At 35.4% G+C, this 14,937-nt stretch overlaps 1 protein-coding gene across 4 annotated transcripts in view; it reads right to left on the bottom strand.

Moving 5' to 3' along the window:
• The window catches only part of kuz (zinc-dependent metalloprotease kuz), a 250,389-nt gene extending 235,931 nt beyond the window's left edge, over nt 1-14,458 (bottom strand). For 2 of the 4 annotated variants that reach the window (XM_072529798.1, XM_072529799.1), the window contains exon 1: nt 14,111-14,458. In XM_072529798.1, the coding sequence (XP_072385899.1) occupies nt 14,111-14,171 (61 nt within the window). In that variant the 5' untranslated portion in view covers nt 14,172-14,458. The remainder of the gene's footprint in view (nt 1-14,110) is intronic. The other 2 variants (XM_072529801.1, XM_072529800.1) reach the window with 1 other exon arrangement.
• Nucleotides 14,459-14,937: the final 479 nt, after the last annotated feature.

The following is a 14,937-nucleotide window of genomic DNA, read 5'->3' as shown; positions in this document are numbered from 1 at the left end:
CCTGAAAAAGAAAAGGCTGTAAACCTGACTATCGCTCTTCGAGGAGATGCCTTAGATGTGCTTCAGACCATAGCCGTAGAGGAGACGGATGATTTCGAACAACTGAAGAAAATGTTAAATATGCGATATGGCCACGAACATTTGGAGCATGTATATCAGTCGCAGCCTAAAAATCGAAGAATGATGAAAGATGAGGCTCTTCAAGAATATGAGGTAGATATTGCTAGATTAGTACGATATGCTTATCCAACTGCTCTCGAAGACATGATGGAAAAATTGGCCGTTCAAACATTTATTGATGGTCTTCGTGATCATGAAATGCAGAGAACACTGCGATTAGCTCGTCACAAGACGCTGGTTGATGTCTTATCCGCCGCCCTCGAATACGAGTCAGCTACGCAGGCCTCTGGCGGGTACAGTAAAGTTAAAACTGGAAAAGAGGAAGGAGATGAAGATAAACTTGACGGGCTCGTTAATATGATGAAAAGTATGACATACAAGAAAACCAAGACCATAAGATGCTGGAATTGTGGCGAAATAATACACGTACGAAGTTCATGTAAGCGCCCTAGGTACTAAATCAAGAAACTCACCATCAGGAAAACTAGAACGGGTCGGCCTTAGGGGGGCAGCTTCGACCCGGAACTTTTCCAAAGACCCCCTCATACTAATAGCTTCTTTGAAATGTCGTGAAGACAGATATGTAGATGGAGAAATAAATGGCAAAAGGCATAAGTTGTTGGTGGATACCGGAGCGACCAGAACCATTATACGCCCGACAGTTAGTAACAGCCGTAAGAAACTGTTACCAACGAGGTTGCGACTTCGGACCGCTACAGGTGAAAATGCCAACATTCATGGAGAAATCTAGGTACAATTGGGAATTGGAGCAGAAAAGTTCGTCTATACTGTTATAGTTGCTGACATCGAAGAGGATGTTATATTAGTAATGGACGTAATGAATATGCATATATTCCAATTGGATTTTAAGAATAAGGTAATCAAAGTTGGCAACGAGGAGGTATTTCTTCATCCACATGATGACAACACTGTGCAAGCAGCCATTAAAGAAGATACAGTCGTGCCTGCGAGAAGTGAAACGATCATAGTAGCGCAGCTACAGGGAATTGTGGACGAAGGGACACCTGTTATGATGGAACCTTGGAACCATGACGACGAGGTTGTTCGTAGAATCATAATTGGAAAGGAATTGGTGACTTCGGCTAAAGAAATTCCTGTGAGACATCAATGTCAATGACTACCCAGTGACCATCAAGAAAGAGACAAAATTAGGAACTTGTGTACCTGTGACATCCATAATCCGTCAGGCGACAACATCTGATAATTCCAACGACAAATTCGACCAAATGGTTGCAGTTGCTGGACAGTCTCTAAATCAGATGGAGAAAAGGAAATTAAGGGAATTTATTCGGCAGTATCGTGATATTTTCGTACGAAAGGAGGAAAGACGGGAAGAACTACCGTTGTTAAGCATAAAATTGATAGTGATAATGCTAAGTCAATTCGTCAAACAGCTCGACGATTACCACAGGCGAAAAGAGAGGAAGCTGAAACAATTGTTCAGGAAATGAAGAAAGACAGGGTGATAGAACCTTCTACGAGCCCATGGGTCTCTCCGCTGGTCCTGGTTAAGAAGAAAGACGGAACGACGAGGTTCTGTGTGGATTGCCGTTTGCTAAACAACGTTACCAAGAAAGACAGTTATCCTCTGCCTCGGATCGATGACACATTGGACACATTGGCTGGAAGTAAATTGTTTTCTACTTTGGATTTGAAGTCTGGATACTGGCAGATAGAAATGGACCCAGTAGATACCGTGTCGGTCTTAGCTTTCGCGGAGGAGGAGCTCTGAACTGAGTAGGGGCTCTTCTGTACTCCACGAAAGACAGACTGGACGGGGGATGTCCTCAACCTCGACACGGCACGTCCCATATGGCCGATAGGGAAAGTTCCTGCAGATATGCAGGACAGGTACGAATAAGGCATTGCCAAATAAGTACCCGCGGATCAACTGAGGATATGACATTATCAGTAATGTCATTACTGGATTAAGGCTATGGGAAGTAAAAATCCTGTAGGCTTAATTCCAGATACTCACAGGCGTCACTCACATTATGAGTTAAGCGGCTGTGATACTGCGACAGCAGCAGCGTCTGACCCAGAGTGGGCGGCTGCAAACAGCGTCTGTTCCCAGAGTGGGCGGCTGAAACTGAAACCTTGCCAACACGCAGTGGCTCGCGTGGCATTGAACTTAGCCAAAAACCCTTACAAATGTCAGATTTTAAAACAAAACGGAAACTACCCCAGGTGAGTAGACACTCTCACACTGATTTATCAGTCTGTCCCAAGGATTCTGGGGGGGCACAAATTTGACAAGAGTATGCTTTAAAAAACAAACAGTTTTCAAAATTGCAACCATGAATACTAGAACTCTACTTTCTGATGAAAGCTTTAAAGAAATGGAAAAAGAATTAGAAAAGATCAAATGGGACATCGTCGGAGTTAGTGAAGTGAGAAGGCGAGGTGAAGGCCTCGGGACCCTAAAATCCGGTCACTTGTTTTACTATCACGGAGAACAACATAAGTCAGTAGGAGGCGTCGGATTCTTTATAAACAAACAGCTAGCAGGAAATCTAAAAACTGTCCAATCAGTATCCACTAGAGTTACATATGCCACGTTCAAAATAAATACTAGGTATTATCTAAAAGTTATCCAAGCCTATGCTCCAACAACAGAATATACAGACGAGGAGATCGAAGTCTTTTATGATGATTTAAGCACAGCCATCACAAACGACCGTACACATTTCACAGTTATATGTGGAGACTTTAACGCCAAAATAGGAACAAAACTGGATCCAGCAGAAACTGCTCTTGGAAATTTTGGAAGTCAGGGACGGAACGACCGTGGCGACACTCTTTTAAACTTCTTACTAGAGAAAAACCTATTCCTAATGAACAGTTACTACTACAAGAAACCTCACCGCAGATGGACGTGGAAAAGCCCAGATGGGAAGACGACAAACTAGATTGATTACTTTATCACTGATAAAAGATACATATTTACAGATGTGACAGTGCTAAATAAATTTGCGAAATCAAGCGACCATCGTATGGTGAGAGCCACCATTGTGTTAAATACCAACTATGAACGACACAATATGATAAAAAAGAAGCAAATAAACATATGGACACATCCAAACAACGAACAAAATTTTGAAGATCATATCGGTAAATTTCTTCAAGAAAAATCATCAACAAATGATATTAACATCCTAAATGACATAATAGTAGAAGCAATAACAGAAGCTCAAAAGAAATGCTGCCCAAAAAGCGTGAAGGAAGAAAAAATTAGTCTGGACACACAGAAAAAAATGGAACAAAGAAGAATACTGAGAAGCGACGAAAACTCTAGTAACGACGATATAAATAAAATAAACAAGGAAGTATCAAGAGAAATAAGAAAAGACCTAAGAAAATACAAAGATGAGAAAATCATCAAAACTATTGAGGAAAATAAGAGTATGAAAATAATGAGACGCAAACTCACAAATGGAAATAAACAAATAGTCAAACTCAAGGATAGAAATGGCAACATCACATCAAACAGAGAACATTTGTTACAAATTGTGGAATCATTCTATGAGACATTATATAGCAACCAATCGACTCTAGATATAGTTGAATATCAGCAGAGGAAGGTTCAAAATCAGGGTTCCGAAGATATCCCAGAAATCTCCTTGGACGAAATTTACAAGGCTCTAAAAAAGATGAAGAATAACAAAGCTCCGGGGGAGGACGGTGTCGTCACGGAAGCGATAAAGATAGGAGGCTCAGTACTGATAACCAAAATTCAAAAGATCTTTAATCTATGTCTATGGAATCAAAATATCCCAACAAAGTGGAATAATTCAATAACTGTACTCTTACACAAGAAGGGAGATATAGCAGACCTGGAAAGATACAGACCAATCAGTCTCCTTAACCATCTTTATAAATTATACACCCGAATAATAACGAACAGATTAGAGACAAAGCTGGATTTTTACCAACCTCGGGAACAAGCCGGTTTCCGCCCTAATTACGGCACAAATGATCACCTGCAGTGCCTAAAAACCCTGATAGAAAAAACTAACGAATATAACCGTCCCTTGGCATTGATATTTGTAGACTTTAAAAAGGCGTTTGATACAGTGGAATTACCGTCCATCTTAAGAGCACTACAAGATTGCAGGGTCGACCACAGATATTGTAATATAGTTAAAAATATATATGAATATGCCACAACAACCATAAGTCTACATTCAGCAACTAATAAGATAAAGATAAAAAGGGGAGTCAGGCAAGGTGATACCATGTCACCAAAGCTGTTCATTACCGTTCTTGAGTATGCATTTAAAAGACTAACATGGCAACAGAAAGGAATATCCATCGATGGAGAAAGATTAAACCATCTACGTTTTGCGGACGATATCGTGCTTCTGTCAGATAATCTGGGAGAGATCAAAGACATGCTCCAAGAACTGAATTACATACTACAAGAAACTGGGCTGGAGATAAATTTCGAGAAAACCAAAATGATGACCAATATGGTTCCCAGCGAAGAGATACAGATCAATAACAACAAGGTAGAATTAATCGATAAATACACATACTTGGGTCATGAAATCAGAATAACCAGAGACAACCAAACCTGCGAGCTAAATAGACGAATCACGTTGGGATGGGCGGCATATGGAAGGATGAGACATTTTTAAAACAAATACTCCAATTCACCTGAAAAGGAAGGCATTTAACCAATGCATCCTACCAGTCTTGACCTACGGAGCAGAGACCCTAACTTTAACGAAAGCTACTGCCGAAAAACTGAGGGTAACACAAAGGCGAATGGAGAGATCAATGCTGGGTCTGACCTTGAAAGATCGCGTGAGAAATGAGGAGATACGCCGACGAACTGGCGTTGACGATATTATACTGCGAATCAATAAACAAAAGTGGAGGTGGGCTGGACATGTTGCTAGAATGGAAGACGGAAGATGGACGAAGAGATTATTGGAGTGGAGATCAAGAGCCGACAAGCGAAGTCGAGGCAGACCACCCACCCGATGGACCGACGACCTAAGGAGAATAAAAAACAAACTGGATTGCAGCAGCTAGAGATAGAGAGAACTGGAGACGTTTGGAGGAGGCCTATATCCAACAATGGATGTGAAAACGGGGCTGGATGATGATGATGAGATAAAGAGAAGACAGCCTTCACCACAGGATCTGGATTGTGGCAATTCAACGTTATGTCATTTGGACTCTATAATGCCCCTGCGACATTTGAGAGGCTTATGGAAAATGTGTTGAGAGGGTTCTCTTGGAAAACATGCCTGGTTTATCTAGATGACATAATCGTCTTGGGGAAGACATTTGAAGATCACCTGAAGAATTTAGAAAACCTTTTTAATCGACTTAAAGCTGCCCAATTGATGTTAAACCTAAAGAAGTGCCAGCTATTTCAAGGTAAAGTCAATTATCTGGGTCATATAGTCAGTAAAGAAGGAGTGGCCGTGGATAAGGGAAAAATCGATTCCATTAAGGAATGGCCAGAACCAACGGATAAACATCAAGTAAGAATTTTTCTTGGACTATGTACTTACTACCGGAGGTTTATTAAGAAGTTTGCAGATATCGCTAAGCCATTAGCGCGACTTACAGAGGAAGCAAGAGATTACTGCTGGGATACAGACTGCCAAAATGCCTTTGAGACCCTAAAAAAGCATTTAATCACAGCACCAATTTTAGGATATTCACTGCCAGAAGGAGAGTTCATCTTAGATACAGATGCAAGTAATGTGGGAATAGGAGGAGTGTTATCTCAGATTCAAGGAGGACAGGAACGAGTCTTTGGATATTTTAGTAAAGTTCTTTCAAAACCTGAGCGGAATCATTGCGTCACGAGAAGAGAACTTCTAGCGGTAGTGAAATCAGTAGCGCACTTCTATCAATCCCTCTATGGAAGGAAGTTTTTAATTCGAACCGACCATGCCGCCCTGAAGTGGTTGATGCGGTTTAAGAATTCAGAGGGTCAGATAGCCAGATGGATCGAACGACTCCAAGAATACGATTTCAAGATTGAGCACAGGGCCAGAGTTAGCCACAGAAACGCTGATTCTCTTTCCAGATTCCATGCCCAGCAGAGTGTTCCCACTGCAACAAAACGGAATACAAGGAAGCAGCAGTGCTAAGAACAACGATGGTAAACGACGACTGGACGCCTACTAAGTAGTTAAAACGTATTGGGCTCAGTGGGACTCATTTATCATAAACGATAGCTTGCTCAAACGAGTACTGGAAATTGATGACGGTTCAGAGAAGAGAAGACAGTTGGTGATCCCAAAGAGCAGAATAGCCGAAGTACTTTGTCAGTTACACGACAGTCCATCAGGAGGGCATTTCGGTGTAAAGAAAACCATTTAGCGAATTTGGGAACGGTTTTATTGGATGAACAGTTCCGACGACGTAAAGGACTGGTGTAAGAAATATACTATTTGTGCTACGAGTAACGGACCTCACCGAAAAAGGAGAGCTCCTATGAGACAATATAATGTTGGAAGCCCGTTTGAAAGAATAACTTTGGACATCGCTGAGCCATTTCCAGAAAGTGAAAAGGGAGGCAAGTACATGTTGGTAGTAATGTTTACTTCACTAAGTGGGTCGAGATTTACGCACTTCCAGACCAGAAGGCCGCCACCGTTGCAGATAAGTTGATCCAAGAATATATCAGCCGATTTGGAGTGCCTTTGGAGATCCATAGTGACCAAGGAAGGAACTTCGAAAGCGATCTATTCCAAGAAATGTGTGATAGACTAGGCATTAAGAAAACAAGAACTACAGCGTATCATCCACAATCGGATGGTATGGTAGAACGGATGAATAGGACAGTTGGCAATTATTTGACAAAAATCAAAGTAATTTCTGTTTAGATGGTGACCCTCAGGTGCTTTCTAACGAAATAAATCAATTTATGGCAAATGCAGCACCAGAAGCTGTAAAGAAAATAAAGCATGTAAAAAATTTTCAAATTAATATCGAACAAACTAATCATTGCATGTTTTTAACTCCCGTTTCAGAGAAAGAAATAAGTCACATAATAAATAACTTAAAAAAACAAGCATAGCTCTGGTTATGATGAAATATCAACCAACTTAATTAAATATGTTTCATCAGAGATTTCTCTTCCTCTTTCTTTTATAGTTAATGCTTCTTTCAGGCAAGGTAAATTTCCCTAAAGTTTAAAACTGGCAATTGTGAAGCCACTACATAAAAAAGGTGATGTTACTAAGATGAAGAACTATAGACCAATAAGCCTTCTTCCATCATTCTCAAAAATATTAGAAAAAGCAATATATTTCAGACTACAAAACTTTTTCACTACAAACAACTTATTTAGTAGTTCACAGCATGGTTTTCTCGCAGGGAGATCTATTGAGACAGCTACCTATGATTTTATATCAATAATTTTAGAAAAACTGGAGGCAAAGATGAAAACACTAGGTGCTTTTTTGGACCTATCTAAGGCTTTCGATAGCCTAGATCATGTTCTTTTATTACAAAAATTACATCTTTATGGAATACAGGGACCGGCATTAAAATGGATAAAATCATTTCTCACAGATAGGTCGCAAAAGGTATGCCTGGAGAAAAGGGGATGTAAGGTTTATTCTGATCCTATCAATTTAAAATTAGGCATACCACAGGGGAGTGTCCTGGGGCCTTTTCTCTTTTTGGTCTACATAAAAGACCTTCCAAATGCGGTGGTTAGTAGTTCCTCAAACCTTGTAAATTTCGCTGATGACTCAAATGTGCTTTTCTGGGAAAAAACTTTAGAAACACTCCTCACAGTGGCAGAGCAAATTCTAAGCAAGGCTGAACAGTGGTTCAGTGGAAATCGGTTGTTGCTTAATACTGATAAGACAGTTTTTGTCTACTTTAGAACCAGCCAGTCACGAGATCATTTTCCAGATACAATTAATTTCCTATCACAAAACACGGAACCTGCTAGATCAGTTCAATTTCTTGGTATTCATATTGACCAGAATCTGAAGTGGGGGGAACAAATACAAAATATGACAAAAAAACTGAATAGAGCCTGCTACTCATTAAGGGTGTTAAAGAGCTATCTAGACCAGGGGATTTTACTATCAGTATATTATGCCAACTTTTATTCTATTATGCGATATGGGGTAATCTTCTGGGGTGCTGCAGTAGATAGCTCAACTGTCTTTATAGTCCAAAAAAAGGCAGTCCGTGTGATCTTGGGATTGAAGGCGGGAGTATCCTGTAGAGGCCGATTCAAATCACTCAATATACTCACTTTCTCAGCCATCTATATATTTGAATGTATTATGTTCCTTTTTAAAAAATTTTCTTTGTATTGTCACCTGCTTCCCAATCATGAATATAATACAAGAAGCCTTAATTTGAATTTGCCACTTCACAGATTGTCTATAACAGAGAGAAGTCCTTTGTATGCGTGTTAAATTTTATAATAGTCTACCATCTGACATTCAACACACTATAGAGCTTTTAAAAGAAAGGTTTTTCAACACCTAGTTGACATTGAGCCCTACACTGTGGCGGAGTACCTGGCCTATCCTTCTCCTTGATCAGCATATTTAACTTGTAATGTTAATATATTTTAAATGTGTGATGTCAATATATATATATATATATATATATATATATATATATATATATATATATATATATATATATATTTTAATCTGTAATGAATAATGTGACGTTATTTGCTCAATTATGTTTAAAAATTTATGCAAATAAAAATTTACTCTACTCTAAAAGATGGTGTCCGATCATCAGCGAGACTGGGACCAATATCTTCCGTTCTTCACAATGGCCTACAGATCTGCTGTTAACGAATCAACAGGCCAGACACCAGCCAGGGTCCTATTCGGACGCGAGATGCGACTACCTTGTGGTTTAGAGTTTGGCTGTCGACCTAGAGAAGATGTAGCAGGTGAAGATTATGTGATTGAATTACGAAGAAGAATGGATGATGTACACGAGTTGGTCCGTTCCCATCTGCAGATCGCTAGCGACCGAATAAAGAAACGGTACGATACGCAAGCCAAAAGAAAAGGTTTTTCTCCCAAATTGCAGCAGTTTTGGGAAGGTCTGAAGTCCAGTTGTTCGTAAATATCGTATCATATCGTAAATAATGTAAATAAATGATATAAATTAAAGTAGTTGTGTTCTAGTTCTTAGTGATAAGTGTAGAACTGTAATAAATATATAAAGATTCTAATAAACTTGTAAGTGTTATAAATGTAGAACCTTTGATAATAAATAAAGACAATAAATTAGATTAATTAAAAATACTACAATATCTATAGGTTAGAAAAGGGAAAATATATTTGAGAAAAGAGGATGAAAGTCCTCTTATACAAATAACATGTGAGGAAACAATAGTTGGATTACAATAAAATATGAAACAAAATGGCTATGAATCAGAATATTCAAGCTTGTTTATTTGATAGTTTAGAAGAGTTTTATAACACAGGTGGATGAAGTGCTAAATTTAAATTCCTGTATATGATTAGCCACTCAATGAGAAACAAACTTAGTGAGATTGATATCTTATGTAACCAAATTGTATCTGATATTTATATAATAACGGATTCATGGTTATATCCAGAAGAAGAAAAGTTCTTTAACATCAATGGTTATCAGTTATTTTATGTAAGCAGAGAAAAGTGACCCATTTCACTTTTACCAGCCTTATCCAAGATTCTGGATACATGTGTAAAAATAATAGAATCATGCACCATTTAGATAATGAAAATTTCTTATATAAAGCAACAACAGCAACAGTGGATCTTATAACAAATACATGCTGTTATTATCTTTATTGGAAACTTTAGGCATAAATGGCATAGTGTTGAAGTGTTTTAATGATTACATATCAGAAAGAACACAACTTACCTTGGTTAACAGGCTGAATAGCCAATTGTCCAATATTGGGTATGGAGTTCCTCGAGGTTCCATACTTGGTCCAACAATGTTCCTTATTTATGCTAATTCAGTTTCAAGCCATTAAGAGATACACTACAAATGTATGCTGATGATATCTGAATTGTATACTTTAGCAAAAACCCCAACGAGGCAAAAAATGATGTTGAACTTGACTTACAGTGGTAAAGGAATGGTTAGATCATTATAAACTTACCCTTAATTGACATAAATCAAGTTATATGGTGATAACAAGGAGAGAAGAGTGGCAACAATTAACGATAGTACTTGAATCGAGGCCTTTACAGAAAGTGGAATATATTAAATATTTAGGACTGTACATTGAGCACAAACTTATTTGGGAGTATGGTATACAACATTGACACAAAAAAACTCACCTGTAATAGGGGTTCTTGGAAGAGCAGCAAATTATGTAGAAATTAAATATAGGAAAAATATATATTACAGTTTAATAGATAGCCATGTCACCTATTTAACTCTAATTTGGGGAAAACCTAACATAAAACATAACCATCTTCATGTTCTTTGTGTACTTCAAAATAAGCTATAATAAAAACTTTCTTCTACTATCAAGACTCTTACCAACAAAAAAAATATATCTACCCAATAAGATTATGGTTATTGGTTATGGTATGAATATGATTGAATGTCCATAATCTTATTGGGTGTATATATATATATATATATATATATATATATATATATATATATATATATATATATATATATATATATATATATATATATATATATATATATATATATATAAAACCACCAGTTTATTAGGGCTGCAGTCAGAAGGTTGGCCGAGATGTTAGAGAAACACTCTTTTGACTTTTTGTCGAGCTTTCGGAATGGTTTTATTCCTTTTTCAAGACACTGTAATATATATTATAAAAATGTGTAAATATTTACAAAATATCACAATTCGTCAGTGCAACTTACTAGTCGTTGAGATTATTTAAAATAAACTTTGACACTCAACATTAATAACATAAAAATATAAAAATAATAATGGACAATACATTCTAAAAATTTTGGTCAGGATAGAGAAACTTCGGTCAGGAAGTCTTTAAAAGAAAAGTCCTAAGAAAGATATTTGGACCTATTAACGAAAACGGAATATGGAGATCCAGGTACAACCATGAACTCTACCAACTGTTCAAAGAGACACTGATCTCAGAATTTGTTAAAATTTAGAGACTTCACTGGGCTGGTCATGTAGTAAGAATGGAGACAGAAAGATTGCCGAAAAGAGCCCTAGATAGTAAACTGCAGGGCGCAAGACCAAAAGGAAGGGCACAGAAAAGATGGGAGGATGAAGTGGCAGCGGACGCACAAAATTTGCTAGACGTGAGAACCTGGAGAAGATCAGCGAGGGACCGACAAGGTTGGAGGCATAGTTTGGAGGAGGTCAATGTCCGATATGGACTGTAGCGCCATTGGAGAGAGAGAGTGATAGTAAAACTTAGTTCATTTCATGACATATTTTGATAGTATGTTTTAATTCTGATACATAGAGAACAAAAAGAAAAACAATGTGATTAAAGTGTAATTCGTTGTTCTTAATATTGTATTTATTTTCAAGAAACAAGAGGCCCATATTTGGGTAGTTTTGATTTGTTTCTTAAAAATAAATACAATATTAAGAACAACTAATTACACTTTAATCACATTGTTTTTTCTTGCTGTTCTCTATGTATCGAGTTAAAACATACTATCAAAATATGTCATGAAATGAACTAAGTTTTACTATCCTGAACAAAATTTTTAGAATGTATTGTCCATTATTATATTCGTTTTATTAATGTTGAGTGTCAAAGTTTATTTTAAATAATCTCAATGACTAGTAAGTTGCACTGATGAATTGTGATATTTTGTAAATATTTACACAATTTTTTATATATATATATTACAGTGTCTTCAAAAAGTAATAAACTCATTCCGAAAGCTCGACAAAAAGTCAAAAGAGAGTTTCCTCTAACATCTAGGCTAACCTTCTGACTGCAGCCCTAATAAACTGGTGGTTTTGTTTATATTGACAGTCACTAATATCCTATATTTCTTGTATCTATAGATATATATATATATATATATATATATATATATATATATATATATATATATATATATATATATAAGATCATACACTGACATCATAGATTATTCATATTTCTACTGTAGGATGTTTGTCATTGGTGTTCACATTATATGCAGTATTGTTTCCTTAAAACTGAGATTACGGTACCATGATAATAAATTCTTTTTTTTTTCTTTTTATTTCCTACACCTCAAATGTTTAAAATTAGATTATTAAATATAATAGAAAAATATTTTATATGGGTGTAATAATTAAAATAAAAATTTTTAAACAATTTATTTATTTTTAAAATAAAATTTTACTTATTTTACATGGAGGTAGTAAAATGACCACAAAACTTCTGCTTTTTTCCTAAAGTGATATAAAAGTAGAATATTAAAATGTAAAGTCTAACCTAACAAACAGTGTCTGGGAGTGGTAGCTCTTCTAAGATATGTGTCTTGTCTAAAAAATTGTTTCAATGTTTTCAATTCTGAAGTATTAAAAAAAATTAGTTTTGCCATCAAACAGATGAGGGTAAAAGAGTAAAAAACTTTGTTTCTTTTATCTTTTTTCCAAGCATCATGTAACCAATATTTATGTTCACTGCTCTCTATCAATGATTTTTTTATAATAGATTTTCATCCAAACGGATAGCTGCAATAGCTAAATCATAATTATTGAAATGTTTCAAACAGTACCTGATCTCACATGTTGATTTGGAAACTGTTTTAGGAAAACTACTTATGTATTTGATACTTAGATCCGTTTTATCAGCAGAAATCCTAGAATAATTTCAGGTGATTCCTTGTTCCCTCAATAATTTCAGGTGATTCCATTACACTGTTAAACTAGAATAAACATTCCATTTTTAAGAATTATTAAGAATTATAGGACTTAATTTTGTCCTTATTTTTTAACACTGTTAAACTAAACTTGTTGACTATTAAGTATTTTTAAGTTCAGTTAGTGTCCTGATGAGGAATACTGGATTTTTTCATTTCAATTTGAATTAATCTCAACAAAATTATAAACCCTTAAATTTTTAAATCTATTAAATCTTTTTCTTTCCTCCATCTCAGCAATAAAATTCTTGTTATACAAGCTATACTTGTTATACTTGCTACAACCAGTATCTTGTTCACTGGAGGTATTTTTTCAATTTTTGATGAGATCAAATACTTAATTTGTTCCATTCTATGAAATATTCTAGCTTAAGGATCATTATGCATGAGCTAGCAGATTTTAAACTTTGATTACCCTGCATATCAATATGAAACATAACTGGACATAGTCTAATGAAATTTGTTGGTTTCAACAAATAATGGAGATACTGGCTTTCAAAACTACAGGCTAATAATTGCTAATAATGTCTACCAATTTATGTACCAAATATTTTGCTATTAATAGTTATTTAGACATTGGGACTGTTTTTCCACCTACTCATTCAATAAATTATATGATTTGAGTATTGTAAATGTTTACAATAAAAATAAAGAACCTGATCATTTTAAGTAATTCTAAACTAATATTAATTTAATATGTGAAACAATAATTTGTAGGGATAAATGTCAAATGTATTTGATTTTCATAATAGGTACATATCTTTTAAACAAAGACTAATTGGCAAACCCACAATATACTTACATATATGAAAAAATATGTTTTATGCTTATTAAACGAAGATTAATATAAATACACCTCCAAATTCAATTTCAACATCCTCGACATTATGTAGATAACAAATCGCAAAACAAAGTGTACCTAAAGTAGAACAATAAATAGGTGAATATCCTGTGTTAAATGTCAACCAGATATTTATATGGGTAGAAAAAGAAACTATGACATCGATTTGCCCAGTTAAATTATTATAGTAAATATTTTCTATCAATAATTGATCAACACTAAAGATATTCAAAAACCTCAACAACATCGGGGGTGGAAACAACTAAAAACTCAAACTTTACTCACCACTTTCAATAAAAGGTAGGACTAGAAGCAACAATAACACAGCAACACAATCACTGAACATTGTTTTATTAGCACAATTCAATATTATAATACACAAAATTATTAGAACACACACCCAAAACTACTTTTATCACCACTTTTTCCCATTTCTAAATACGCTACAGCTGACCACGACCAAAGAACGATTCGAACTCGAAGAACAACACACAACACACCACACAACTGAATGTTTTGGGTTTGGGTGATAGAAACTGCGCACGTGTAAAAGGAGTAAATAATGATACTAAAAGATATTATAATACTCTTAATATTTATTTTTATGATATTGGCACTGTAGATAGATAGTAATGTTTAATTTGACTAATTATTTGCATTTGGCATCTAAAAATCTTATAATTAATTAATAATTACATTAATATATTATAATTTACTGAGAGTGACACCTTCAGTGAAGAGACCTTACTCTCTGAAAATAAAGAAATTCTTATGTACATTGATTTCCTACAAATCGGTAGATGGTATTTTCGAAGACTAAATGTTTTTTAATTTTTTTTCTTATTATTCAAGATCATTATATTATTTACTAAATTTATTGAAAAGCAAATTTGAATAAATTTTTTATACAAGAACTGTGTATTGTTAGAAGCGCTTTTGTTTCGGGATTTACAATATTTTACTATTTATTTAAATTTTAACATTTCACCCCGATGATATAACTGTGATCTGCTCATAAGGTAAGGAAAAATCCACTTAAACACCGAGAATGTTTGTTAATAAAAAATATAGGTATTGTCATAAAAAAATTAATTGCTCCGTCGTTTTAATCT

This window comes from Diabrotica undecimpunctata, chromosome 4 (genome assembly GCF_040954645.1).
Source record: "Diabrotica undecimpunctata isolate CICGRU chromosome 4, icDiaUnde3, whole genome shotgun sequence".
Lineage (NCBI taxonomy): Eukaryota > Metazoa > Arthropoda > Insecta > Coleoptera > Chrysomelidae > Diabrotica > Diabrotica undecimpunctata.
The sequence above is the reverse complement of the archived record's forward strand: the minus strand, read 5'-3'. Positions and strand labels throughout refer to the sequence as shown.